Below are 25,183 nucleotides of genomic sequence, written 5' to 3'. Positions count from 1 at the left end.
GCCTCGGCATGCGTGATCTCGAGCCGAGGTGTGTGCCGCCTGGTTTCTTTGCGAGAGATTCATGTCCCGGTGTCCAAAAGATGGTTGTTTCGTCCACCTTGGTGCTTTTTAAGGCATGTGCTGTGTTTCCAATCCATCCGTTCATGTATCTTCTGCGCACCTCGTGCAAATCCGTTATCAGGGTAGCCTGCGTCTTCTTGCATGTATAGATGGCCAGAGCTATGCCCGGTTTTTCCACTGTACTCGCGTCCTTCACACGTATGGATGTTGCTCTCACTTCTTTACCTTTTTCGCTGACCACGCTTATAGCAAAACGGTCATTTGTAAGGTAAGCCGCTGCGTTCGTGTATCTCACATTTTCTTTGCTGTTCTTGCATTCTAGTGACTGCTTGATCAACGCTTGGATCTTTTTCGTGCATCAGGTGACTGACTTGTTGCACAGTTTTCTGGACCTTTTCTAACTCTGCTCCTTCAGCCCCAATCAATGTGAAAAAAAAACTACAAAAAAAAAGTGCCATCACGAAAATGAGCTATGTTTCAGGCTACATAGATTATTTATGTGCTGAACGGTACCGATCGTTTTCACGGGCTCACTAGCCATTACCAAGACATTGCAGTCGAATCGAGAACCGCCACACAAGTGTTACAAGCACCACCCAAGCCCCTTTTTCTTTAGGTAGAGCCTCCGAAAAGAGTTACGTTGATTCCGTACAACACCACAATATGACCGCCCGTGACTACCACTGAAAAGCACGAACAGTGATTAGGCTTAGCCTACGGTTTCGCATGTTGTGGGATGTTTTTACATGACAACATGAAGATTGGGCGTCGAAAAGATTGCACTCAGCATTGATCCAAGAGCAGCGCGCGTGATACGATGTTTCTGGTTCGCGACGAAGAAAACATATGAGGGCGTCGAAATGCAACAGTGAAAATACGGTTCAGAACTACTGATCACGGTCAAGTTCAGTGTGCGCCTATTATGCGCGGAAACAAAAAAAATCTGACTTCTCCTGACCAAACTGGGGGTGTGCCTGTTATGCGAGTCAATACGGTAAATCTAGGTTTGAGTAGTGTGAAAAACCTGGTTCCACGAGCATACAGAAGTACTGGGCTTGATATGTGTGCCAGTCACTTACGCAGCTGCACGCACAGTTTTCCATTACTTAATTCATGCTGTCAAAAGTGTGGGCTTGTCGGGGGTCAGCTGTTTCTGATGTGCAATTCTGATCTTTTGTCAAGGACACTTGTCGTTTCACGTTGCCATGAGTCATTGTTGCCTGGATGTGAATGCACGACCTGCATTGTTGCCTTTAACAACAGAAGCATTGCTCTTCTAAGCACGCACATGATGGTCCGATACACGACCTGGAAGAAGTTAACAATCGGGAGGTAGCATTGTGCAATGCGATAGAAAGGGAGTACATAGTAGGTCTGGCGTGTGCACGCGAAGCTTTGCTTGCCCCTATTTTCGGAATTCGGCAAGGTTTCCTGAATTTTTTCTTCTGCACAGATTTTTATTAATGTTAATGTTAGTGCAGAAAGGACACACATGTGGAAGGGGCATGCATAAAAAAAAATAGTCCGCTGCAGCAGATCAGTGGCTAAGGTGCTCGGCTATTGACCCGAAGGTCACAGAGGTTCGATCTCAGTCGCGACGGTTGCATTTCGGTGAAGGCAAAATAGCAGAGGCCCGTGTACTATATAATTTCAGTGCCCAATAAAGAACATCAGGTAATGAAATTTTCCAGAACCCTCTACTATGGCGTCTCTCATAATGTTATGGTTTTAGACATAACAACCCCAGGCATTATTTATGCATTTATTGTTATGTGCACACAATTTTATGCATTCATGTTGGTTCAAAATTGTACCGTTGCATGTGTTAAGCCATCCTCGTATTTTGTTTCTTTTATGTGTGCTGCCCCTCCTTATAGGGCCAAGTTGGCCCGCAGTATATAGAAATAAATAAATTTGCCCTCTTGCATCGCTGATCAAACCTGTACTCATGAATCAATGTCAAGTGAGGAATCTCAGTATTAAGGTGCGCCATGTTGTTACATTTTCAGCCTCATTACAAGAGGAGCTGCTCTTGCTACTTGTACCACGTTCCGAGGAGATACATGAGTACATCTACAAGCTTGCCTTTGGCTCAATCAACAGTGTAAGACTGTACTGCTTTAATACCGTTTGACTTGTATAAATAGGATGAACAGGTCGCTCACTGGAGTAGTCTGCATTGCGCATCTGCCGTTTAATAGCATCGCTACGCATTGTCACACAAAGTCTGCACCGCTAACAAAATGTTGAGTGGGCGACCAAGTTGCACTTGACAGTAAATTGACTCGTTTCGTGCCGATTTAGCAAGTGCCAGCGGTGGCTCTTGTAACTTTGTAATACACTCGAACCTCGATGTAACAAACCCAGATATAACAAAATATCTGTTATGATGAAACAAATGAAGATTAGTCTTGCAATAACTATAGTGTTAAGAATATACCTTTATAACGAATTTTTGGATATAACAAACCTATTTTTGTGTAAGATGTGACTTTGCTATAATGAGATTCGAGTGTAGCAAGGGTTTGTAAAAGGGAAACGTAACTTCTGATATCTTGATAAAGTCTTGCTTATAGGAATCAATTCGGCGTGCTCTAAAAAAAAACGGGCATGGTCTTAGCACGCTTTTGATTTGCCCTAGTCTGCACAGCACAATCCACGAAGTCATTGTAATCTTGTATTTTTTTTTGATTTTTAAATTTTTTTTCATGGCAGCTGGATGACTTCGAAGAGACGCAGGTCCACTACCAGTTTCTGCACATCCTTTCTGGTGAGCGCGAGTTCAACTCCCTCTTCTACCAGTTCATCAACGAGGGCCTCGAGACTTGCAGAGAGAAGCTCATGCAGATAACCGTGAGTTTTCATTTCTCATCGTTTGCTATGCGTGCCTTTTCTGTTCGAGCACCTTTGTTTGAGGTGGCCGTTTTTAAACACTGTACTCTCTGGCATGGTTGACTGATATGGTTGACCATATTATGATATGGTTGACTGTACTCTCTGGCATGGTTGACCTTTTCTAAAATCTCGAGCAAGCGCCTCATTTTCTCCAACTTGAAATTACTGGCGAAGTGTAGGGAGATATTTCCCTAGAGTGGCAATGGTGGCAAGTTTTTCCTGCCAGAAAAATGTGGAGTGCACGTGGACTTCCTCAAAAGTCTTCTGTCCCTTGCACAGTTTCTAAACTCAAGAACTAGAGAGACCCTGGCGCTACGACCGTTCAGCCACCATGGGAACGATGGGTAGTGCACGGATTCGCCTAGTCTTCATGCTTGCGGGCTTCAAACGGGCTTGTGGCTTTATTTATTGTTGTGTTTTGGTTTTGTTTTAAATAATGGAACGGACCGTTGTGAACTTCGTAACTTGATTTTGAAATGGTGAGCCTGAAAGGTCAAGGTGGTCAAGTGCAACTGCTGAACGTCTGATGATTGCCTTCTCGTAACGAAGCACCTCCAAGTCACGTGAAGCCAAACAGAGACAAGAGTACGAAGATTAGACAAATCTGTGTACTAGCCATCATTCCCATGCTCGCTGAAGCGCCATGTGTTGCATTTGTAGGAAACTCTATGGTCTCTCATTTGTGCCAAGGCGCACTAGAGCGATAATTCATAAACGCAAGGAATGCAAAGGCAACGTCGTCAGACCACGGGAAGCACAGTATAGAGATGCCGCCAGGGATGAGCTCACATCTAGAGCAACTTTGGGCAACAAAGAGGGATCTTGAAGGCTGTGCTTTTGCTCTTGGGGAACCTGAGAACCCCATAGGTGCTTTGCGCCAAATGTGGGGTGCGATCATTATGCAGGAAAGAAAGAAAACCTAACTTTGACTACAATTTTCAGGCACAGGTGCTCAAGAGATTGGGCTGCTAACAATGATTTGATTGGGTTTGAGCAGGTGGATGTTGCCTCTGCGGTGTATGATTAGTGTGCAAAGGGGGAGTCGGCGCTTTCCCGGAATGGCATGGGAATTTCAAAGTAACAGTAAAATTGGAGAGGGCTGGTGCTCATTGCTCAGAGGTACTTTTATCAGAGCTAGTGTCTATCTTTGCCGACTTTTCTAGAGGCGTGTGATGTCAAAGGAACTTTCTGATCTACATTCATGCCTCGATATAACGAACTCAGATATGACGAAGTAAATGAAGAATACTCTTGCAAAACATATGTATAGTGTTAGGAACATACTTTTACAATGAATTCTGGATATAACAAACTTATTTTCTTCTACGATGCAACTTTGTTATAATGAGGTTTGAGTGTAGTTCACTTGCCATATTTACCCACACACCGCAAGCAGTGGTAGTAGTGTTGGCTAACTCTAACAAATGTTGGGTAAAGCGATGGCCAATGTAAGTTATCCATCATTATGACAAAAATATTGTCTTCAATCAATCACAGTTCATCACTTGAGCGATCTACCAATATTTTATAGCTCTCATTTTTTGCTATGGTAGAACCTGCTGCTACGATGTTGCTTGTTGTAGTTATTTATGGTTTGCAAACTTGTGGGCCGTGAGTGGGATGTAAGTAGTGTTCATCGCACTGGAGAATTCAGAGTTGACCTCTTAAAATATCAAGATCCTTGGACACTACTGACAGTTGACGAAAGGTTTCAAAAACGTCATTAATTTTTTTTGTAAAGAGACAGCAGGAATTGATTGCAACATTAACTGGAACTGCAAAATGTGATGATTTAGTGTTGAAAGGCGGGGCATATTGCAATATTTTCTCATTTCGTAACACTGTCTGTGACTGTACATTGTCTTTGTTCTTTTATTTTTCTACTTCTGCCTTGTTTTATATTATGTTGTCTTTCTTTCTTCAAGGCCATTGAAGATATCTCGACATGTCATCTCTTTAGTTCCCTCTTTCACTCGCTCATTTTCTAGATTTTTATGTTTATTGCAATAGGTTTATTAAAAACAACGTTTAATCAGATATTTTTTGAATGTCAGTTATCATGCTTGTTTTCTCAGTTTGCATTTTAAATGCAGTAGAGTTTTTCTGAACTACGCTTTGCTAAACGTTTTTCAGGCATCGGACATTGTGTCTGTGGAAACGGTGCCTTATTGGAGGTTTCTTCATTGGGTCCTGAAACGCTTTCCCCGAAAGACAAACGAAGTGGAAGCCCTGCTCCTCGAAGTTATCGCCAAAGGGAGCATCTCGAAGCCTATCACAAGGCCCGCCTCTTTCATGTACGTATGCCACATTTTGGTTATGCACCGGAAGCTCTCATGCTGGGAACATCTTGCTTAACAAATTCCTCAAGTCAATTTCTTGGTTGAGGAGTTGGAGGGATCAAACTGTGCTGTTACAGTTTCGTTAGGTGAATAAAGTCACCTTCAGTGCAGATGGGTCTTAATGTCCTGTCAGCTTGGCTAACATCACCATGTGGAATCCCTTTTGTTTTTCTGCTTATGCTATGTCCTGTAAGAACATCTGCATACGTTTACTTTTTCATCTTTTTAAATTTTACTTTGCAGTGCTTTACCAGTGCTCTTATAGCGTGTTTTGCATAAGACCATGGTCAGTGATGCTTCAAGGTGTGTTTGATGGATTTCTGCGGTTTTACGTGCCAAAACCGTGATATGACAGAGCAACATCTTAGTGGGGGACTTCAGATTAATTTTAATCGCCTCTAGTTCTTCAGTGTGAACCTAAAATTGCAATCTTGTACACGTTTTGTGATAGAACACAATGTTACGTTACGAAAGAACAAGCGTAAGCAAGCAGACATTAAGTGCAGGGCAAGTGTCCAGGAAGAACACATCACGTATTTATTGTCTGCTGAGTGAATTCAGAAAAGCTTTCAATGCATGTAGAAATTTTGAAGTATTTAGAAGAAGGGGAGTGCAAATCTGAAATGAACACCTTAAAGGAATGCCACATTGAATTTATTTGATCTATTTCGTTGACTTTATGTCAATACTGAACTACTGATATCACAAACTCACTCGCTTAGTTTCCTCTCTCACACTTGCATCTGTGCAGCATCCAGGACAGAGTTTTAAAGTCGCGTTGGGTGGCGTTTGCGGCCGCAGTGACGGAGCTCGTTTGGGAAAGCGTCTGCAAGATCGCCCTTTCCACCGACGATCTTTGCAACAGGCTGATCACAGAGGCCGTTGAAGCCCTGGAGACTGCGTCGCAGAAGTCATGCCTTCACATTCTGAAGGCGGTGTCGCATGCCCTGTCGTTGGTAAGTGCCGGTTGCTCAAGGGGCTTAACACACGACTTGAAGTTCTGAAGCTCTGTGCGAGGCAGTGATTTTGTTGACCACTGTGTAGTATTCCTGCTGTTTGCTGCTGGGCATAACAGGAAAAGGAGCACAATATAATCTAGCTTTAGTGAAGTCACGGTGATACAACTATGATGTAACAAGGTTGTCACTTGGGTGACTGGCAGGGGAAGAACAGTTGTAAAATATCATCAGATTGGATGCGCTGCAACTCCAAAACTTGTTTATTAAGTGTGACTTAATCAGTTAGGCACCAGAAGCGATTACAGCCAAGGTTACCAACGACCAAAACCATTACAAAAAGAAAAAAAAGTTAAAAAAAGAAAGAACTCTCTAAAAAGTCATTGGCTATTACAAATAGAATGATTTGAAAAAGACAAAGCATTTGTTATTAGATTGGTACCAATAATATGGTGATGTTAAATGCAAAATTTCATAAAAGTTAAATTTAAATGTGGCAAAAGTTGGATGGTACCTTAACATTAACATTGTAATGAGTTCCTCAGTAGCATTGCTGAAAAATTGGCTTTAGATTTGCCATAAGTCCTAGGTTTTGACAAAGCCTGTTTCGAGAGCATTATGTTTTGGTCACACAAGTTAATTTTAGTAGAAGTCAGTGTTGTGGATGTGTCTTGGGAAGCCTGGCTGCTAGTAACCGTAGGATGGTAAGTACTTTAAGAAAGTGTGTGACTGTTTTCTTTTTTTTTTTTGCTTGATATCACGAGAGCTAAGCAATTGAGGTATGTGGTATGCAGCTGCCCTGTGGGATAATGCAAATCACTTGATTTTGGGTATGTTGCAGTGGGTATAAATAATAATAATAATAATAATAATAATAATAATAATAATAATAATCTTTGAGCATTTCGAAAGAATAGCATAGTGATACAAATTTGGCGTGCCAAAGCCCCATTGGGCTATAGGGCAGAGCCATCAGACAGCAGACCACAATAATTGATTTATCTTAGACCACATTGATGCAGACATTTGTTTTTCTTGCGCATGTATACAAAATAAAGAAGTGCTTGTACAGCAGTGCTTGAAGAAATAAGACTGATTCTAATACATGTGACGTCACCTAGCCTTACATTCGCTCATGCAATAGCAACAATACAATAATAGGACAGCATCAGATTTCGGGGGACATAAAGAAGCAAAGAGGAAAAAAAAAGAAAGAAAAAAAAGGGAAAAACCAAGATAAGAAAGAAAAGATGACAAAGCATTATAACATTGTTGTAATGCAAGGAAATCAACAGGCACTCGTCAAAATAGCTTTTTGCTTTGTCCGTATTGCCACGTTCCTTTCCTCAGGTTTTGTTATCACCCCGTTACATTTAGTTCAGTGCAAACCGTGCCTACTATGTTCGAAAAACTTTGAGGCTGTAGTAGATCGTTTTGTCAAGATTATACCCACTTAGTGAACATTTCAGATTATTCTGGAACCTACGTCGCCGCTAGATATAATGCTAGAACATTCGATGGCAGTGTATAAATGCCAACGCGCTTCGCCACTTGTGAGTTGATCGACTGCCCACGCTCTGTTTGCCGCTATCAGTGCAAGACTTTCCATTTACCGTGCACAGGTACGCCCAAATAAACAGTTTATTATTATACCTGCAGTCTGCTTCATTCGTCTACGTCACGACTCCGTGACAGTTTTCTAGACACCGTGAAATGATGTTTGAATCAGGTAAAACGAATCGAATTGAATAGGTTTGTGCTGATTGGGCTTATGACCTGCAGGTCAAGGTCGTGGATGCAGACCTCTTGTCCAAGTGCCTGAAGGCCTGCTGGCAGAGTTGCAAGGACTTGAAGAAGAGCGACATATTTCGGCCGGCCGTAAAGCTGTTTATCGGCTTCGCTTTTCAACCTGCTCTACTGCAGCCTTACCGTGGACGCCTGCTGAGTCATGCAAGTTGTTTTCAGTTTTTCGAAAATTGTTTTTCACTGGCACTCCAAATGAATCTTCTTATTTTTGTCATGTACAACGGCTATGTGGTAAAGGTATAGTATCGGTTGTTTAAATGCCTGTTCCCTTGGGATGATGTAGTCTTTTGGCATTTTCATTTATGTTTCCCAGCTGTACAGCTTGTCAAGTTATAATAATTTATTCTTAAGGGGAGACGCTCCTCGAAAAAGTTTTTTTTTTATTTCTAGTAATAGAGACTTGAAAAGTTTGTTATTAGTATAGTTTTTCATGCAGATTTCAAATATGCAATCATTTTTTGTGTAGCTGCTATAATTATTGAGTTATGCCATAAACAATAGCAAAAAGTTACATTTTTTGTGGGCACTCTTTTATGTACTAAACTTTCAGTAAAAGCACTGTGTCTGATCTTATTTGACTCTTGGTAGATTGAAAAGTGCAAATATCTATATAGATATGTCACAGAAATATTGGAACCAAGAAAAAAAAATTGTATTGAATGACTTATTATTTTCAATCTCCCTTGAAACAATAAGCTAATATTTTCACAACTAATGCTGGTAGGCATTGCAATTTAGAGTAGATATTTGCATTCTGCATGTGTTGAAGAATATGTGTGCCAAGTTTCGTTACTATACAATGAATATAAGTTTCTAAAAGGCTGCCCGGAAAGCGTGAAACTGTCAGAAAAAATGAAAATGAGAAAAACAAGTTTGAAAGTTCGCAAAGTTGGCATTTATTAGGAAATCATTCTTTTTGCATCAAATTGGGGCACAATGAAAAGTACCTTGCCTTGAATGCACTGCAAGTGTCTAGAAGTCCCCTGCACCATAGCTTGGTCCTTCACGGCTCTTGCGGTCAGTGTCCTCAACACGAGCTCTCTTCGCTGTGTTGCGACGGTGTGCCCTCGCTTCTGCAGTTTGCTTCAGGTTCATCTTCCTGATGCGCATGACGTCACAGTGGTCACCATGTGTGGCCAGATCTTGTGAGGGGAGAATTCCAATGCCTTCGAGCACTTCTTCAAAGCCCCTGTGGCCTTTGTTGTACCAGTGTACAGCAAGAGCGGTGGCTGTCTCCACAGTTGTTCTGGAGGCGAACTTTGTTTTTGGACATAGCAGCCATATCTTGCTGTTCAGCGATTCGGCTGCATTCTGTGTCTTGCCATGAAGGCACCGAATAAGGAGTTTCTCCTCTGTAAGGCGCTTGTAGATAGGCATAATTGCCAATCCTTGAGCCTTCTTCAACAGTGGGGTGTGGCGTGGTGCAGGCTCCCCCAGTGCTTCCGCACGCTTGTGCTTGCACCACGAATTTGGTCCCGCGGGGCAAAAGTTGTGGCTACTGGCACCATCACTGGAGCAGCAATGAAAATACGATGCCCATATGGCAGTGTACATATTTCGGACACTGTCCTTGTTGCTCGTGATGGCGATCTTGTAATATGTTTGTAGTTTTATTATTGTCGCATCTTTCAGTTTTTCGCCTCGTGGCAGTGGCGTTGCCAATTTCCGTAGGGCAGTTCCCAAGCGCTTTGCAACGTGGTTCGTGCACTCTTCTTTGTCAATGGGGGTGTCACAGTATACATTTGCCTCGCAGACTGCAGTGTAGGCCTTGCTGTCACCATCACTTAGGAAGCTGGTGAATCGCAGTGGAGTTTCATAAGACAAGGTCCTCTGCCATATATTGACAGCTGCTGCAGGTTCCATTGCATGGGATGAGCAGTCAGTGTTTTTTTGGCAAACTGGAAGATGAAAAGCTCGCCATATCTCTTCATCCTCCCCAAGGTCCCTGTGTATACTGCAAGCATGGCAGTAGTTCGAAAAAACTTCAAAATCGAGGCAGAGCCCCGTGTCCAGGGACACGACTGTGCCCACTCCATTGTGGCTTTTATGACCTCTTTTCTGCCAGGTGCCATCAAACATGACTGGCACATCTCTGCCGCCGACTGCGTCCTTCGTGATGTTTCGTGCCTGGTGCAAGTTTTTGCTCACTGCCGTCATCGCCGCACCATGGAGCTTCTTGCAAATGCCGTTGAATGTCTTGTGATGCATCGGGCTCGGAAGACCGAGAATCGCACAAAATCGTGAAAGTTGGTCGTGGCCTGCGCCTATAGCACGGGCTGCCAGAACTGCCTTCACGTTTACAGCAAAGCTGTCACGCGAGCTGCCGCTGTCAAAACGAGCGCTCGTTCCTTGGTCCCCGGCCGAAGCAGTACGTCTCGACGTGTGCGTGAACGAAAGTGCAGATTCAGGGCAATCAGAATTTTGACAGCACAGTTCGAGGAATGCCGAAAGTCCTTTGCGCTTTCCAGCTGCCTCTCGCACGCCGAGCTTCCGTTCGCGGCAGGTTGGGCATTGCGCACCCGCCACAAGTGCCGTCAGCGCATCGATTTCGCAAAGCAGCATGTTCGCAGTAGCAGCATCTACCGGTCTACGTTCACTCTCGAAGAATCCAATCTTCCTTTGGGATGCACTGACGAATTCCACGGCAGCGGCTATTTCACAACCACTGTCGCAGGGTTCGGTGACGGTGTTAGGCCTATCCGAAGTCGGAGCGTCGGGGCGTTGGTCGGGGCGACATCGTCGTTCGCTGTCGCTTTGCGAAGCATCCGACGCCGTTTCCCTCGATACTTGTGGCGAGTTCTGAACTTTCGATTATCTGAACTGCACTTCTTCGGGCTTGCCATGACGCAAAAATGCAGAGAAACGCAGAAAAACTCGATCGCGACGTCCGAGGCTTCGCTCTTTTGCCGGAGAGATAGGAGGGGGAGGAGCGTGGAGTGCACCGCCGTCCAATGGCGGCCTCGGACTATGTGTCGCGATATTCAAAACGCGTGACGTACGCGTTGTTTTTCTCGTTTTTTGTTTATTCTGCGTGAAGGCACGAGACTGGCTACTAGTGGATTATGAAGGATACGGCCTTCGCAGCATGCGTGCACGATTGCAAATGGCGGCCAACGCGTCGTTTTCGCGACAGGACGACGCGAACTTCGCCGTTTTTCGCGACTTTCGCGCATTTCTCGCGTCACCGCTGCCCACTTGGAAGCATTTTTTGATAATTTCTCGTGCGAATTTCAGCTTGATATTTTCAGAAGTAATAGATTATAGTCCAAGGATGCCAATACAGCCGGAAAAAAAAAAGCGAAAATTTTCCGGAAAACCGCGACTTTTCGATCCGCGTCTCCCCTTAAATTCAAGAATCTCTACTGTGTTCTTCTTGGCAAGCTATGCCCAGTGCTGATGTTTGAACCAATAAAAAGAATAACATTACAATGAAGCAGTGACTTGCTTCAAAAGAGATACTGCAGAAAAATTTAGTGTATCAACTAATAAATTTTCATTTAAATTCTGACTTTTCACAAAACAATCTTTCATTTTTGGCAATTAAAATTTCTATTTGAAAATTTTATGCCCGCAATCAATGTTTCAGTTGGCAGATCATTTCTACAGAAGGCCTCGCAAAAATTTTATGCCTGCAATCAATGTTTCAGTTGGCAGATCAATTCTGCAGAAGCCCTCGTGATAGAGGAAGGTCAGTGAAGGGCAAAATTACGTTCACCCCTTTGATAGAAAATTTTTGACACCCCGTGTTCTCGGGATTTTTCGTTACTTCAACATTGCACATTTTTCTGAACTTGTAATTTTTTATATACCTATGCCCTTTTTGTAGCATGAAGCTTCAAAGAACTCCTAATGAATTTCTCAGAAAGCAAGCTTTTTTGTTGATGAAAACTTGTCCGCGTTGGGCTTTGGAACCCGTGACCAGCGCCTCTCTCACGCATTAGTCATAGGCTTCAGTCCCAGACGAGGATGGGTTGTTAGTGTGCCACCCGAACCAGGCTTTCTCGTTTGCCGGTTTCAATCATGCGCAACTTCGTGTCTCTCTCTTGGCTGCAGTATCTAAATGAGCTGTTGGAGCTGGGAGAAGTGATGCCGGGTGTGTTCTGCACCCTCGTTACGAGGCTGATGGATGTATGGAAGGGCAACGTGAAACTGATGGACAGCCAACTAGACGTCATGGTGAAGGCGCTGACGTACGGACCCGTCTACCGCAAAGATCAGCGGTGTGTCACCTTGCGTTTTTAGTGCATTAGCATTAAAAGTTTAAATGTGCAAGGAGTTGTAGATGTGTGAATGTGGTGAAGTTAAATGATGGAAGGGTAAAATTTAGCGAGGGCTCATTTTGTTTGTTGGTTTCATTCGGTTGTACATGACAGGCATACTGAGGAGAGTATAGGAGATATATGTAAACTTTAACTGCGATGTGCTAATTATTATGTAAATGTAAACTAATTAAACTGAATGGAAAGACTCCTTACTGCTGGTAGGGACTGCAGTTACAACATTTGGATGACCCATCCAATGCTCTACAAATTGAGCTACAGTAGTGGTCATCCTCTTGTCCACTTTATGGGGTATTTGTTAGCCAGCGCCACTTGGTAGTTTTGATGGTGAGGGTGAAATGCACTTTTGCCAGCTGGCATCACATTGCACAGTGAAATTGGTATGAGCTGTAGTTATAAAGTTCACGTAGATAACAGACATGATAAAATGTACGTGGATTACACTTACCACTGCTCCATTTCTTTGGTGCCTACACTATTTACACTCATACCTTATTATAACAAAGTTGCATCTCATGAGAAGACAAGTTCCTTATATCCGAAACTATGTTATAAAAGGTTGTTTCTAACACTATTGCAAGACAGTTTTTTATTGACCTCGTTATATCTGTGTTTATTATATTGAGATTTGAGTGTATGATCTGCTGTGTATGATTTGCTGTTTTATCTTCAATGTGCAAGGCCATCATCATCTCTTGATGACAAACTCATGATAATACATAGACAAACAGGCTACATTTATTTTCCTCATTTTTTTTTGTGCTACACCATGCCATACTTCATTGCTATGCACGCCAACCGCACTTCATTTCAATACAATGAGAACTAGCAGCCAAGAAGCGTATACGGGATGTTATCTTATGTAATTCCAATATAAATCTCAAGAAATTACATGGACGAGAAGTTGACTTGCCGCGGGCAGAGACCGAACCTGCTACCTTCGAATTACACGTGCGATGCTCAACCACTTGAACCAATGTGTCACAAGCAGCGATTTCACGACGCTGTTTTGTCAGATGTGCTAAAGTCGTTTTTTTTTTTTGCAAAAAGAGAAAAAAAAAAAATGTTACGTGTCAATCAAGCTAGACAATCATCTTGTATAGACTAACACATTAGTTATATTTTGTGCTGTTCCTCTTACAGAATTGTGTTTGATTCTGAGGCCTTTGTGACAGCACAAGGGGAGGCTCTGTCCGTCAACCAGCTGCTGAAAAGGTGAGCACTCTCGCCACTACAAAAATTATGCTTTGTTTGTGTTGAGGTATAATAGGTGATTTTAAATTGTACTTTAATCGGGAAATGTTAGAGCTTGTTTCGAATCAGTCTAACTCGGAGATAAAGATAGGAGCTCTATGATGCGTATGAAATACTCACCATTGAAATGGCAGCAAATTAATGGGTATCTGATGCGTAAACAGTGACCCATTTAGGCGCCGCTAATGCAGTCCATGTTCAATGTCGGAATAATAACAAATAACACATGTGTATATGCAAATCATTAATAACTGACAAAAGAGCATCTAGTGAGCAGATGCTGCCTTCATAGGCTTGAATGCAATAACCATTTTATTCAATAATAGATTAGCACTTCCTTTGGGCAAGATTATCAGATAAGCAATATTCTGAATGAAATTCTTACTGCTATTAATAAGGGTATGTTGGTTTGCAGCAACACAATAATGAAAAACCTACCAATATGTTTTTTATTCTCAACGCTGTAATTAAAACATATCTTCATCTTCTACCATGACTATGTGCTCCACGCTTGCCATATTTGCCGTACGTACTTGCCTTACGTCTCAGTTGTGAATGTTGTGGCGGTTCAGCAACCATTTCCTTCTGTAGGTATGCTGAGTTACTGTTAATTCAATTTTTTTTTATTCTTTTCCCTTCAAGCGAACATCAAGCCGACGTCGAAGTCCGAGCTCTGGCAATCGCCTTCCTAATCCAGCTGAGCTTTGACGAGAAAACGTCTCTCCAAACTGCGGCTAAACTTTCAGAGGTCCTGGTGCGATACGACCATGAGGTAACATCGACTCGAAAGCGTTATTTCGGCAACTCGACGGTCCACCGACTCAAGAACCGGGTCTGGCAAGCCCAGCTTTGCCTTCTGCACCTCCTGAACGAGGTTAGTCTCTCCAATTACAGGAATGCGCGATTGTCCTCTCGGACTTCGTCTGGCAATGTTTTCAGCCTAAGAGAAGCAGAAACTGAGTTTGAGAGTGAACTGCATAGGTAGGCTGCGAATGCCACGCTGAAGCTGTCGGCAATAAGATTGCTATTCTTGTGCTTCACGTGTGTCTATTCTTGTGTTTGAATGACCTGTTCCGTGCAAAATTTTGTTTTGACCCACCTGCTTGTGAGCAGCGATGAGAAGCCAATGACAGGAAGTTGCGTGGGATTCCTGCTTCAACATATTAGGAAATCAAATGCTAAAAAAAAAAACTGGCACAAAGTATATGCAGTGGTGGAAGATTTACGTTGGAACGGGTGGCAACTTCCGATTAGAGTTGGAACGTTGTGTCCATCCCATCATAAATTTTCTCTGTAGCTGTATTATTTTGCGCCATTGATTTTGTGAAAATCATTTACTTTTTGTGCAGAGACGCGCAGTGTGCGTCGGTGCATGTGCGTGTATGTATGTGTACTTTTGAGACAATGACTGGAGTTTGATCAGGCAAAAGAATATAGCCAATTATCAAAGCAATGTCCAGGTTTGTAATGCAATTAGTTAATGATTATACATGGCAGAAACGTTACCAAGGATCACATTGCTTATTGTCTTTTTAGGGGCGAAGCTCCTTAGGGCGTGGGCTGTGCGTAGCCACCTCTAGTTTAGTTCTTGCAGTGTTCACTAGATGGTGGTACCGTCCCCTCTATGTAGCCACCTCTAGTTTAGTTCTTGCAGTGTTCACTAGATGGCGGTACCATCTCCTGTATGTAGCCACCTCTCGTTTAGTTCTTGTAGTGTTTACTAGATGGTGGTACTTGTAGCTGATGATGAAAAGATGCAAGATGTTATAAACTAGAAAGCGGTACTTGTAGTTGATGAAAGACGCGAGATCTTTTAAAATAGGAATGATGTCACATATGGCGCGTGTCATTGGTTGAAGGCAATCGTTCGATTTAGTGCGGCGACGTACGCTAGGGGGAGCGATGTAATAAAATCGAGTGGGCAAAATGTACAGAGGATTCATGGTTTACCAGGTTTACCTCCGGAGCTTCGCCCACTCATCATCATTCACTTCGTGGATATGGCGGAATTTTTGTTACCAGTTTTCATCATGAGATAAATAAAATTAAATCAAAACACTTAGAAACAGAATGATAATGAAGATCAATGCCTTGTCAGTTTGATTGCATGGCTTAATTAGATCCTTTTTCTGCGAACTGGATGTTCAAACAGCAGTTTTTTTTCTTTTCCTGAAGATGAAAAATTCAGATAAGTTTTCTGATGTTTAGTTGCTCAATTATTTACGTGGATTTCTGTTGTTGCCTTACTGGTGTTGTGTTGAGTTTACCGCTCCTGCTACAGCCCTAAATTAGTATCACAATTTTTTAGGCATGAAGGAAGATCCCATGAATTGAATATTCAAATGAGTATGATGGTTTTTTAATTCACTTAGACGTGAATTCAAATTATTCGAAACGATTGAATAGAACACATACGATGGCATATTACTGCACCGTAAGGATGGTTTCACAGGAATTGGGGGGTGCTACGCCGTGAGACCACTTATTCAGGAAAAAGTCTCACTGCTGCAGAGCCAGACTTCAAGGTTAAATGTATGTACTATTACCTTGACCTGACACAAATGTTTTTTTATGTTTAAAAGCTCGTTATGCAAGCTCTTATGCGCTAAGGGATAAATTTTAAAATGTATCATATTTTACTTTGCACCCTACTGCTTTTAATTTTGCTACTGTTCAAAGTTGCTTCCGCTTTACTTCAATTCAAAATAAGTGACATTCGCACATACCTAGTTGCCTATTTTTCTTTACATGTCGTTCATGCTGTTCCCACAATTTGATTCAAAATTATTTGACCAAATCACTATTTGCTTCAAACCTCGTATTTCTGTTACTAAACAAGCGACTTCTTTTATTTTTTTTCTTGTACAGGAAATGTTTGAGAAGCTTTTGGAGCACGTTTTCCACGAGCTCGTTCAAGACAGCCAACAGCCGTCAATCCGCTGCCTGCTGGAGTGGACGGCCGTCTCGATCCTCCTCCGTACGCCTCGACTTCGCGCGAAGTTGGTGCCCGCTATGGAACAGGTGCGAAGTTTAAACCTGTGCTTTTTATACGCTGCCCAATGTGTGCAGTGTTGAACACTTTTCATATTAATAAAACAAGATATCAAAGAATATTTTTATATTATTATGAAAATGTTCTTTCATCTGCAGAAGCAGTCATTTAAGATGTATTATTCTTTTTGACCTTGCCTTCAAAAACAGGCAGGTATTGAAAGGACCGGGAGCGTATGTTCATTCCTGGCCATCATTGTTCACCTGGGTGCATGCCTCGACCCAGAAAATGAACTGGAGCCGCACCTTCTCGAATTTCTTCCCTCCATACTTCCTTGGAGCATGGGGCAGCACTTCAATGCTAGGGTGTATGCACAGGTAAGAAGAAAAAAAAAGTCGCATATACCTGATGCAGAAGACAAATTGATTGCCGAATGAGTAGAGAAAATTGCCTGGGTAGTGTGTGCAGTTATTAGGGAAGTGTAGAGAAACAGGCAGACTTCTTTCTGTTCCCAAATCTCGAGTACAGAAGATTGCCTGGGCAGTGTTGACAGTTCACTTCACTTTCACTTTATTTCCTTAAAGTCCCCCTTCAGGGGTATTACATAAGGGATGGTGTTTAATAAAACTATACGGTGATGTTTTTAATGGCTTCGGAAAACTTGGATGAGTTGGTCATGGCAGAAATAGCGTGAGGAAGGCCGTTTCAGTCTTTTGTTGCTGGTATAAAAAAGGAGGCTTCAAATGTTGTGGTCCGAGTACGTGGTAGTGTGACTTGAAGGGGATGACCAGTGCGATGAGATATCTAGATATTTGTGGAGAGAGCATTATGTACGGTGGACGATTCAGTGAACTGAAATACAACATATGAAAAAGAGAGAGGGTGGCAATCTGTCGGCGAGAAGCATGTGTTTCCAATTCTGACTGTGCCTTCAAAGATGAGGTGCTGATATCATATGGATATGCAGAGTGAAAGAACCTGGCAGCCCGATTTTGGATTGATTCAATTTCATTTATGATACATATTTAGGGGGGGACTCCAGGTGGAAGATGCATATTTGAGCTTTGATCTGACTAATGACTTATAAACAAGCATTTTTACATGTGTGTGGAGTATGATGTAAGTGTCGTCTAAGAAATCTTAGTGATTTATTAGCAGCTAAAATGATGTTAGTGGTGTGATGACGCCAAGAAAGGTCTTGAGACAAAGTGACACCGAGGTATTTGAACGACTGAACTGGTTCTAGTGGAATATTAGCGATTGAATAAGTGAACATAAGGGGGGGCCAGAAAAGGAAACAAGCTTACATTTATTAGGATTTAGTTTCATTAGCCAAGGATTACGCCATGTTTGTATAATGTTAAGGTCATCCCGAATTAATGTTTGGTCATGAGTGTTGGTTACTGAACGGTAAATAACACAATCATCTGCAAACATGCGAAAGTGACATGATACATGCATTGTTAGATCATTAATATAGATGAGGAAAAGAAGAGGTCCTAGGACAGACCCCTGCGGGACACCTGACGTTACAGGCAGTCGGTTAGAACAATGATTGTCAACTGGGAGCGGTTAGTTAGGAAAGATGGGATCCATGTAAGCACGTTAAGGTTTAGATTTAACTGAGATAATTTTAGAATGGGGCGTTTGTGAGAGACCATATTGAATGCTTTAGCAAAATCTAGAAAAATGGCATCAGTCTGAATGTTACAAAATAAAGTTTTTTCATTCCATTCTGAATGTTACAGTCAAGGTTAGAACGTAGGTCATGTAGGAAAATGGCCAGCTGCGTTTCGCAAGAATAGCCTTTTCGGAATCCATGTTGACAGAGATGAAAGAAGTGTTTGAATCTAAAAAGTTGATGATATGGGAGTGTATGACATGTTCCACGATTTTACAGGGGACACTAGTTAAAAGATATGGTACAGTAATTTAGTGGCGAGTCTCTGTTACCTGATTTGAAGATTGGAATAACCTTCCCCATTTTCTAGTCTGGTGGCAGAATGCTTGATAATAATGACTGGGAAAACAATAAAGTTAAGTACATGGCACAAACATGTTTAACAAGTTAATGTGCAAGGTGCCTGATTTCTCTTTTCTATTGAATTCTTCTTTATATGAGATCTGTCCCTAAATCAATCACGCTTTGCAGAGGCTCTCTGGAAGTCGGTAACTTCTGTCAGGGGCACTGTGACAGCCCGTTGGATAGTGGGAACACCGTCAAAATGGTGGCCATTCTGGCTTGAGATTTAAGATCAAGAAGTCTGTGGGGGCACAGATCAGGGTTGTGTCAGAACTGCATCAGCCCTGATATGAGCCCGGCAGACTTCTTCCTGTTCCCAAATCTCACGAGAAGCCAGGAAGGTTATTATCTTGACAACATTCCCAGTTGCCAACGGGCTGTTGAAGAGTCTCCGAGAAAGGTCACTGCAGGTCACTTTCAGGGAGCTTTTGGAGCTTCAAAATCACGTTGTACTCTGTGTATCATTGCCCAAGAAAACTATTTTGGAGAGTTGAAATGATACACACCGATGAGACAAGCAGTTTATTAGGGGCGAAGCTCCTTAGGGCGTGGGCTGTGCGTCCCCTGTAGCCTGTATGTAGCCACCTCTAGTTTAGTTCTTGCACTGTTCACTAGATGGCGGTACCGTCCCCTGTATGTAGCCACCTCTAGTTTAGTTCTTGCAGTGTTCACTAGATGGCGGTACCGTCTCCTGTATGTAGCCACCTCTCGTTTAGTTCTTGTAGTGTTTACTAGATGGTGGTACTTGTAGCTGATGATGAAAAGATGCAAGATGTTATAAACTAGAAAGCGGTACTTGTAGTTGATGAAAGACGCGAGATCTTATAAAATAGGAATCATGTCACATATGGCGCGTGTCATTGGTTGAAGGCAATCGTTCGATTTAGTGCGGCGACGTACGCTAGGGGGAGCGTTGTAATAAAATCCGTTTGCTGTTGGCGCGCGCTCGGAGTCGCCGGATGAATAAGGCTGCACAGCGGAGAGAGCGCAAGGCGGCAGCAGCGCGCGCTCGCAGACAGAATCCCGATGTGCGAGCGCGCGAGGCAAGGGACATCGCAAGCCATCCATCGTCTAAGAACAAATAAAAGTTGATTTGTGTATATACACACACAGCGTTTCTCACGTCTTTACATGATGATCGACTGGGCGAATTACACGGAAGATTCACAGTTTACCGATGAATCCCTCCGGAGCTTCGCCCATTCATCATCATTCACCCCGTGAATATGCCGTAATTTTTTTTACCAGACTCAGTCTCGTCATGTTATGGACAGACCCTGCGCTCTATCTCCTCAATCAGTCTTTTCTTGGACACCCAAGGTGGAGCGTCATGCCACGTCATGTACTTTTCTCCACCATGATGGTTTCTGGTGGCATTGTGCTGCTAAGCTAGATTGCTTGGCACAACAGCTGCATTTCAACTGTGACGCAATGCCAAAAACACCCATGTATTTGAATTGTGGTGGCCGTCAATAACACGTCAAGCAGTCAAAATCAGTCTGCAGTTGCCTGTTACAGCCTTTCGTGTTGTAGTTTTGGCATGTCTAATGATGAAAATGTTTTTTGACACTCGCTTTTAGGTGGCACTTCACCTGGCTTCTCGTTGGAGCAAAGAGCATGGTCTGAACTCTGTTTTGGAGAAGTATGCTGCCCTGTTCACATGTCTGAAGAGCACCATTCAGATGGGGTAAGATGGGCATTCCTGTCTCTGGCAGGCAGCGGCAAAAGGTTTTTAGCTTCTCTTGCATTTCAAATATATGCAGCAGGGTTTAGGAAATACCGGGTAGCATTATGGTCTTAATGCCATCTAGTCATAATTTGTGCAACCACAATTATAAACATGCTTGTTTGTTTATGCCTAGTGTCCTCGAGGAACAAAAGCTTAAGACGACGACTTGTCTGGCTTTAAGTAGCATAGAGTAAAATGTGCCAGGTTTCTGTTAATGACAGTTTTATGCTTGTCTGGTTCATCTCAAAGCTACCAGATGGTGCCACATATCCAGCCTCACCTATCCACCTATTCACTGCTTACAGGAACTGGTCAAGAAATGTTGAAAAGCTACTAGAGGACTTTTACTTCAAGGACTTCAATGCTGTTGATGACCTTACGCTTCAGGTGAGAATCCAGCAGAGGGAAATTCATGTGTGACAGTTGGTAGTTCTGTCATACTGACACAAAAATATCGAAATATTGTGGATGGTAATTGCATCAACTAAAATTGGTCACTTTGCTTAGCTGGATGCTATAGGGGAGCAGTGTTTTACCTGATTCGTATGAATGACGATGCTTATATACAAGACACGATAGATTTCAGCTGGTGCTTATTAAAGATTGTCATTGTGGAATTGATAAGTAACTGATGTCAAGCATAAACAAAAGAAGGGAAGTTCTTTTAAAGGGGCTGGTTTATTTCATGGGTATAACCAAATAAATCCAACAGATAGGTCAAGTAAAGCATAGGGGACAATGTTATCTTCAACTGTTTTGTAGTAGTTGGGATATAAATTGACAATAAAGTGGATGAAAAATCGCGATTTCTGTTGGCGAGATCCGAACCCACGACTTCCGAGTTATGCGCCCTATGCTTGTAGGCATAATCCATGTCACCATCAGGCATGTAATCTGAAATTTGTCATTTCCGATCGCATCAACAGAAAAATTGGTAGTTTTTGTCTTTTTAGTTAGTGTGCATTTATGGTCTAATTAGTACAATACCACAGTTAAAGATAACAATTAATGTCCCTGTACATTACTTGACCTAATTGTTCAAGTGTTCGATTCATTCGATGTCAGGCGTGATCACACTTTTCAGGTCGCCCAGGCACCGTCGCATGTATTTGTGATGTCTTGTGCTGATGAGCTTCTGGTCACTTGTACTCATATTCGTAGTGCAAAAAAATAACCAGATGGACACACAGAAGCAACACATACACAGGACAGACCTTCTGTGTCTCCGTCTGGTTCTTTTTCATGCTATAAGTATGAATAAAAGTCACTCGAACCAACTAGCTTGCATCAGCGCTTTGAAACTCTGGTCACTTCTTTGCACAGACAATATTCTGTGACCTTCCCCGACTGACCGGCCTCACGGACAGGGAGTTCATTCCGCTCGCTGTCTTTGAAGAAGTGCTCACCATGGGACCGGAAAAGCTTGCCCTGCCACTGTACAACCTTGATGACCGTCTTTCCTCGGCCAAGCCCAGTCATTGGCTTGAAGGTACGTCTGTCTTGTCTTCCTCCCAAACAATGGCCGTTTGCTCAAGTGCGTTGTCAAAGGAGGTGGTTTTATGGGGAAAAGTGTGGTTCAACTTATGCAAAGACAGGAGACACAGATTTACACACACTGTGTGATGGGTGCATTGTGCCGCCTCTTCAAAATACTAAAACTAGGGCTGTTATTGTCTGTTATTACTAGGGTCGTTATCAACTCTTAATTGTAATCATTATTGTCACTTCTCATTAAAACTAGGGCCGTGACTAGGGTGGCTAGATGTTTTAAGTCAGTAACGTTGTGATGCATGCCCAAAAGAAAACCTAAGCCATGGGAGGCTTAGGTTTGCCCTCTCTGTCAAAATTAGAGAGAAATCACTGCATTTTTTACTCATATATATATCTGGAAAAGCTTTTGTTTCTTTGGGTTTAGTGCAGTGATAGCTTCGTTATTTCGAGTATATGATAAGTATTGGAAAATTTTTAGTAGATTAGGAAATTCATAAAATTTGGCTTTGTTGCATCGAGTTTCAATCATATAGTACAGACGAAACCCGCAATTACGAAATCGCGGGGAAACCAAAAAAATTCTTTTCGCGAGAATTTCGTTGCCGCAAGTATGAGTCATAAAAACAGTGATACGGCCAGCAGAACGAAAATTTATTGCCAGAAGTCGGTCAACTTACTTTGCCGACTCTTGCCATGCAACAACTTCAAAGCTCTCCTTTCGCACTGGAAAAAGTGGTCTATTGCTACGTCGTCGTCATGTGCGCCGAAGGAGTGAAGGGTGTTCAGCGCATCCAAAACAACACGTGGGTTGTTTTGGATGTGCTAGCACGTCGTTCCTGCCCGCGGTCTCGCTGTCAGCGGAGTTAGGGCTAAAGCCGACTCCGATGACCCGCCGCACTCGTAGATCGTGCGCCCGCTCGTAGCAATCTGATCGTGCAACCGGTGCGGCCCCTCGTAGTAATCTGATTGTGCCGCTGCTTACAGCTTCGTTCCATGCGACGAAGCACGTCGCCACGAGTGCGCTAGCGCGTCGTTCCTGCCGGCGAGCTGACGCAACATGGCGGCCACAGCCAATCAAGGGCCTCGAAACGACCTTCCAACATTTGGTTTTTGTGCGCTTGTTTTTAAAGGGAGGAGCCAGCTGAGGCGGGAGGGTTAAACACGGAGAAATGCTCTTACCGATTAGCCCAAGAAGCCGGCTCCCGCTCCGTCATCGCGAAGCCATTTTTTGAACATCGTTGTTTTCTCCCGATTTCCAGAAAAAGTTTCGCTACCTAGGTGTGTGAAATGAATTTTTTGAAGCACTTCTGTGCGGTTTTCGCGATCCTGGAGCCGCGTCTCCCCTTAAGTAAACAAAAATGGCGGTACCCACGCTAGCGCCCCAAAAGCAGACGTTTACAAATTTTGAGTGCGCATAACACGCATACGAGCATATTTTCGACAGTTAACCTTTGGCGGGAGGGTAAAATAAGGCTTGCACTGTGGTAGAAAATTCGTTAATGCAGTATAGCTGTCCAAAAACATTTCGTTGCCACGAGATACGTAATACATGGGCTTCTATGAACGTTCGCCGGGGATCCAGAAATATTTCGTTGCCGCGGGGATTTCGTACTCGCGGGGTTTCGTTATTGCGGGTTTCGACTGTGGTGGGTTGAGCCTTACAATGGAAATGATGCAGGCACTCAAGCGGAGCCCGAAGTGGTTCTTGACAAAGAGGACTACCAGAAAAAGATAACGCCCTGGAAACAGCAGCTTGCCTCCTGTGAGCTCATGTGGGACCTCAACGTGCCGACAAAGAAGACAAACGGCGGCCTAATCGTCGTTGCTTCGTTGATAGACCGCATTCCCAACTTGGGCGGTAAGGTTTTTTTCTCAGCTACGAAGTCTTCGTAAAGGTTTCCTCCCGCTGTGATTGTAGCAAGAAAATAATAATGAGTTGGTTGTTTTTATTACTGCAAGTATAATGGCGGCTTTGCTTCACAAGGGCCGTGCCTTTTACTCTGCGATGGCTCTGAAGGTCACGGGGACAAATTTTGACTGTGGCGGCTGCATTTTCGATGTAGCTAAGAATGTTTGAGGTCAGTGTACTCGGATTTAGGTGCACGTTGAAGAACCTTAGGTGGTCGAAACGTCTGTAGCCCTCCACTACGGCGTCTCTCATGATAAAATTGTGGTTTAGGGACGTTAAACCCTCGTTATTATTATTATTATTATTATTATTATTATTATTATTATTATTATTATTATTATTATTATTATTATTATCCTCAGCAACAGCTGCAGTGCACAATGTTGCTTGCTGCCACTCTTTGTGGTTGAATGTGATGTGCCTGACAATTCATGTGTTATGATATTGTCAAGTTTTCATGAACGGTAGCGAGTAGCATGTGTTTTTGTCATACATTTAGCAGTCTTCGACTACAATCAGCGTAGAGGCACATTTATGAGATTGTTCAATATAAATTTTTTAGTGCAAATTTATGTACGTGACTTGATGTCCGTGGGAAAGATTTTGAGAAATGTCAGTGAATTTTGTCTTGTTTTTGAATTGTTACATTTAAATATCACTACAATGAAATTGATAGGACGGGTGAAAAAATTCATTGCCACGGAGTTGCGTTGTAGCGAAATTTCATCTATACGTCGCAAAATTTGGTAGGATCTGATAATGATGACTCGTTCTTTGTTCCCAACAAGTGCATGCATTGAACTATCGCAAACTAAGACGTACCTGGCCGCACTATGAATGAGCGTATTTTCATGAGCATAAGGCGATTAAAATATACAGGTAATTCGCTGCTTAAATCGGGGTGCAAACTATACGAGAATTTTGGTGTGCTAGTTGGCATCACGGCAAAACTTCACGGCAATGCAAGGAAGGTGGTTTTGCAAAGAAAGTGATCAATATGCAGGTATATTTTTCTTCCTCCCGCGGCTTGCGGTCGGGGTTATTTTATTTTATTTTTTTTAACACGCCCCTGCCGGTTATGTGCAGGAGCGGGTTAGACAGAATAAAATGCAATATACCGATGACCCTTGGGGCGTGCCGAGTGCGCAGCGCTGGTAAAGAGCGCACCGAAGCTTCGCTAGAGACTAGCTGAAAACTGTAACAGAAAGTGCCGAGCTTTGCACTACCGTGGCCATAAGTGAACGACAGAAAAGCCCTAATGCTTCGTGTCATTTTATGGCTTTATTAACTTCAATCTACGGCTGTGTTAGCTGCGCACATTCGAATCGTATTCGCTATCGATGAACATGACAATCGCGACTGCTGTTTCCTGCGCAGCGGTTGTGGCAAACAGTAGTACCGTTTTCAGTCTGTGCGTGGTGCTCTGGCCATGCTCACGAATTAAGAACT

The 25,183-nt window shown here is 42.9% G+C and overlaps 1 protein-coding gene across 1 annotated transcript in view; it reads left to right on the top strand.

Annotated features, from left to right (window-relative positions):
* The window catches only part of LOC119168200 (tRNA (guanosine(18)-2'-O)-methyltransferase TARBP1), a 45,298-nt gene that overhangs the window by 12,756 nt on the left and 7,359 nt on the right, over positions 1-25,183 (top strand). The window contains exons 9-22 of the mRNA XM_075867440.1: positions 2,070-2,164; positions 2,776-2,913; positions 5,089-5,249; positions 6,046-6,250; positions 8,033-8,200; positions 12,110-12,276; positions 13,480-13,551; positions 14,233-14,464; positions 16,459-16,611; positions 16,792-16,959; positions 20,186-20,292; positions 20,640-20,721; positions 21,658-21,823; positions 23,504-23,683. Of these exons, the coding sequence (XP_075723555.1) occupies positions 2,070-2,164; positions 2,776-2,913; positions 5,089-5,249; positions 6,046-6,250; positions 8,033-8,200; positions 12,110-12,276; positions 13,480-13,551; positions 14,233-14,464; positions 16,459-16,611; positions 16,792-16,959; positions 20,186-20,292; positions 20,640-20,721; positions 21,658-21,823; positions 23,504-23,683 (2,094 nt within the window). The remainder of the gene's footprint in view (positions 1-2,069; positions 2,165-2,775; positions 2,914-5,088; positions 5,250-6,045; positions 6,251-8,032; positions 8,201-12,109; positions 12,277-13,479; positions 13,552-14,232; positions 14,465-16,458; positions 16,612-16,791; positions 16,960-20,185; positions 20,293-20,639; positions 20,722-21,657; positions 21,824-23,503; positions 23,684-25,183) is intronic.

This window comes from Rhipicephalus microplus, chromosome 6 (assembly GCF_043290135.1).
Source record: "Rhipicephalus microplus isolate Deutch F79 chromosome 6, USDA_Rmic, whole genome shotgun sequence".
Lineage (NCBI taxonomy): Eukaryota > Metazoa > Arthropoda > Arachnida > Ixodida > Ixodidae > Rhipicephalus > Rhipicephalus microplus.
This window is presented reverse-complemented; position numbering and strand designations above follow the sequence as displayed.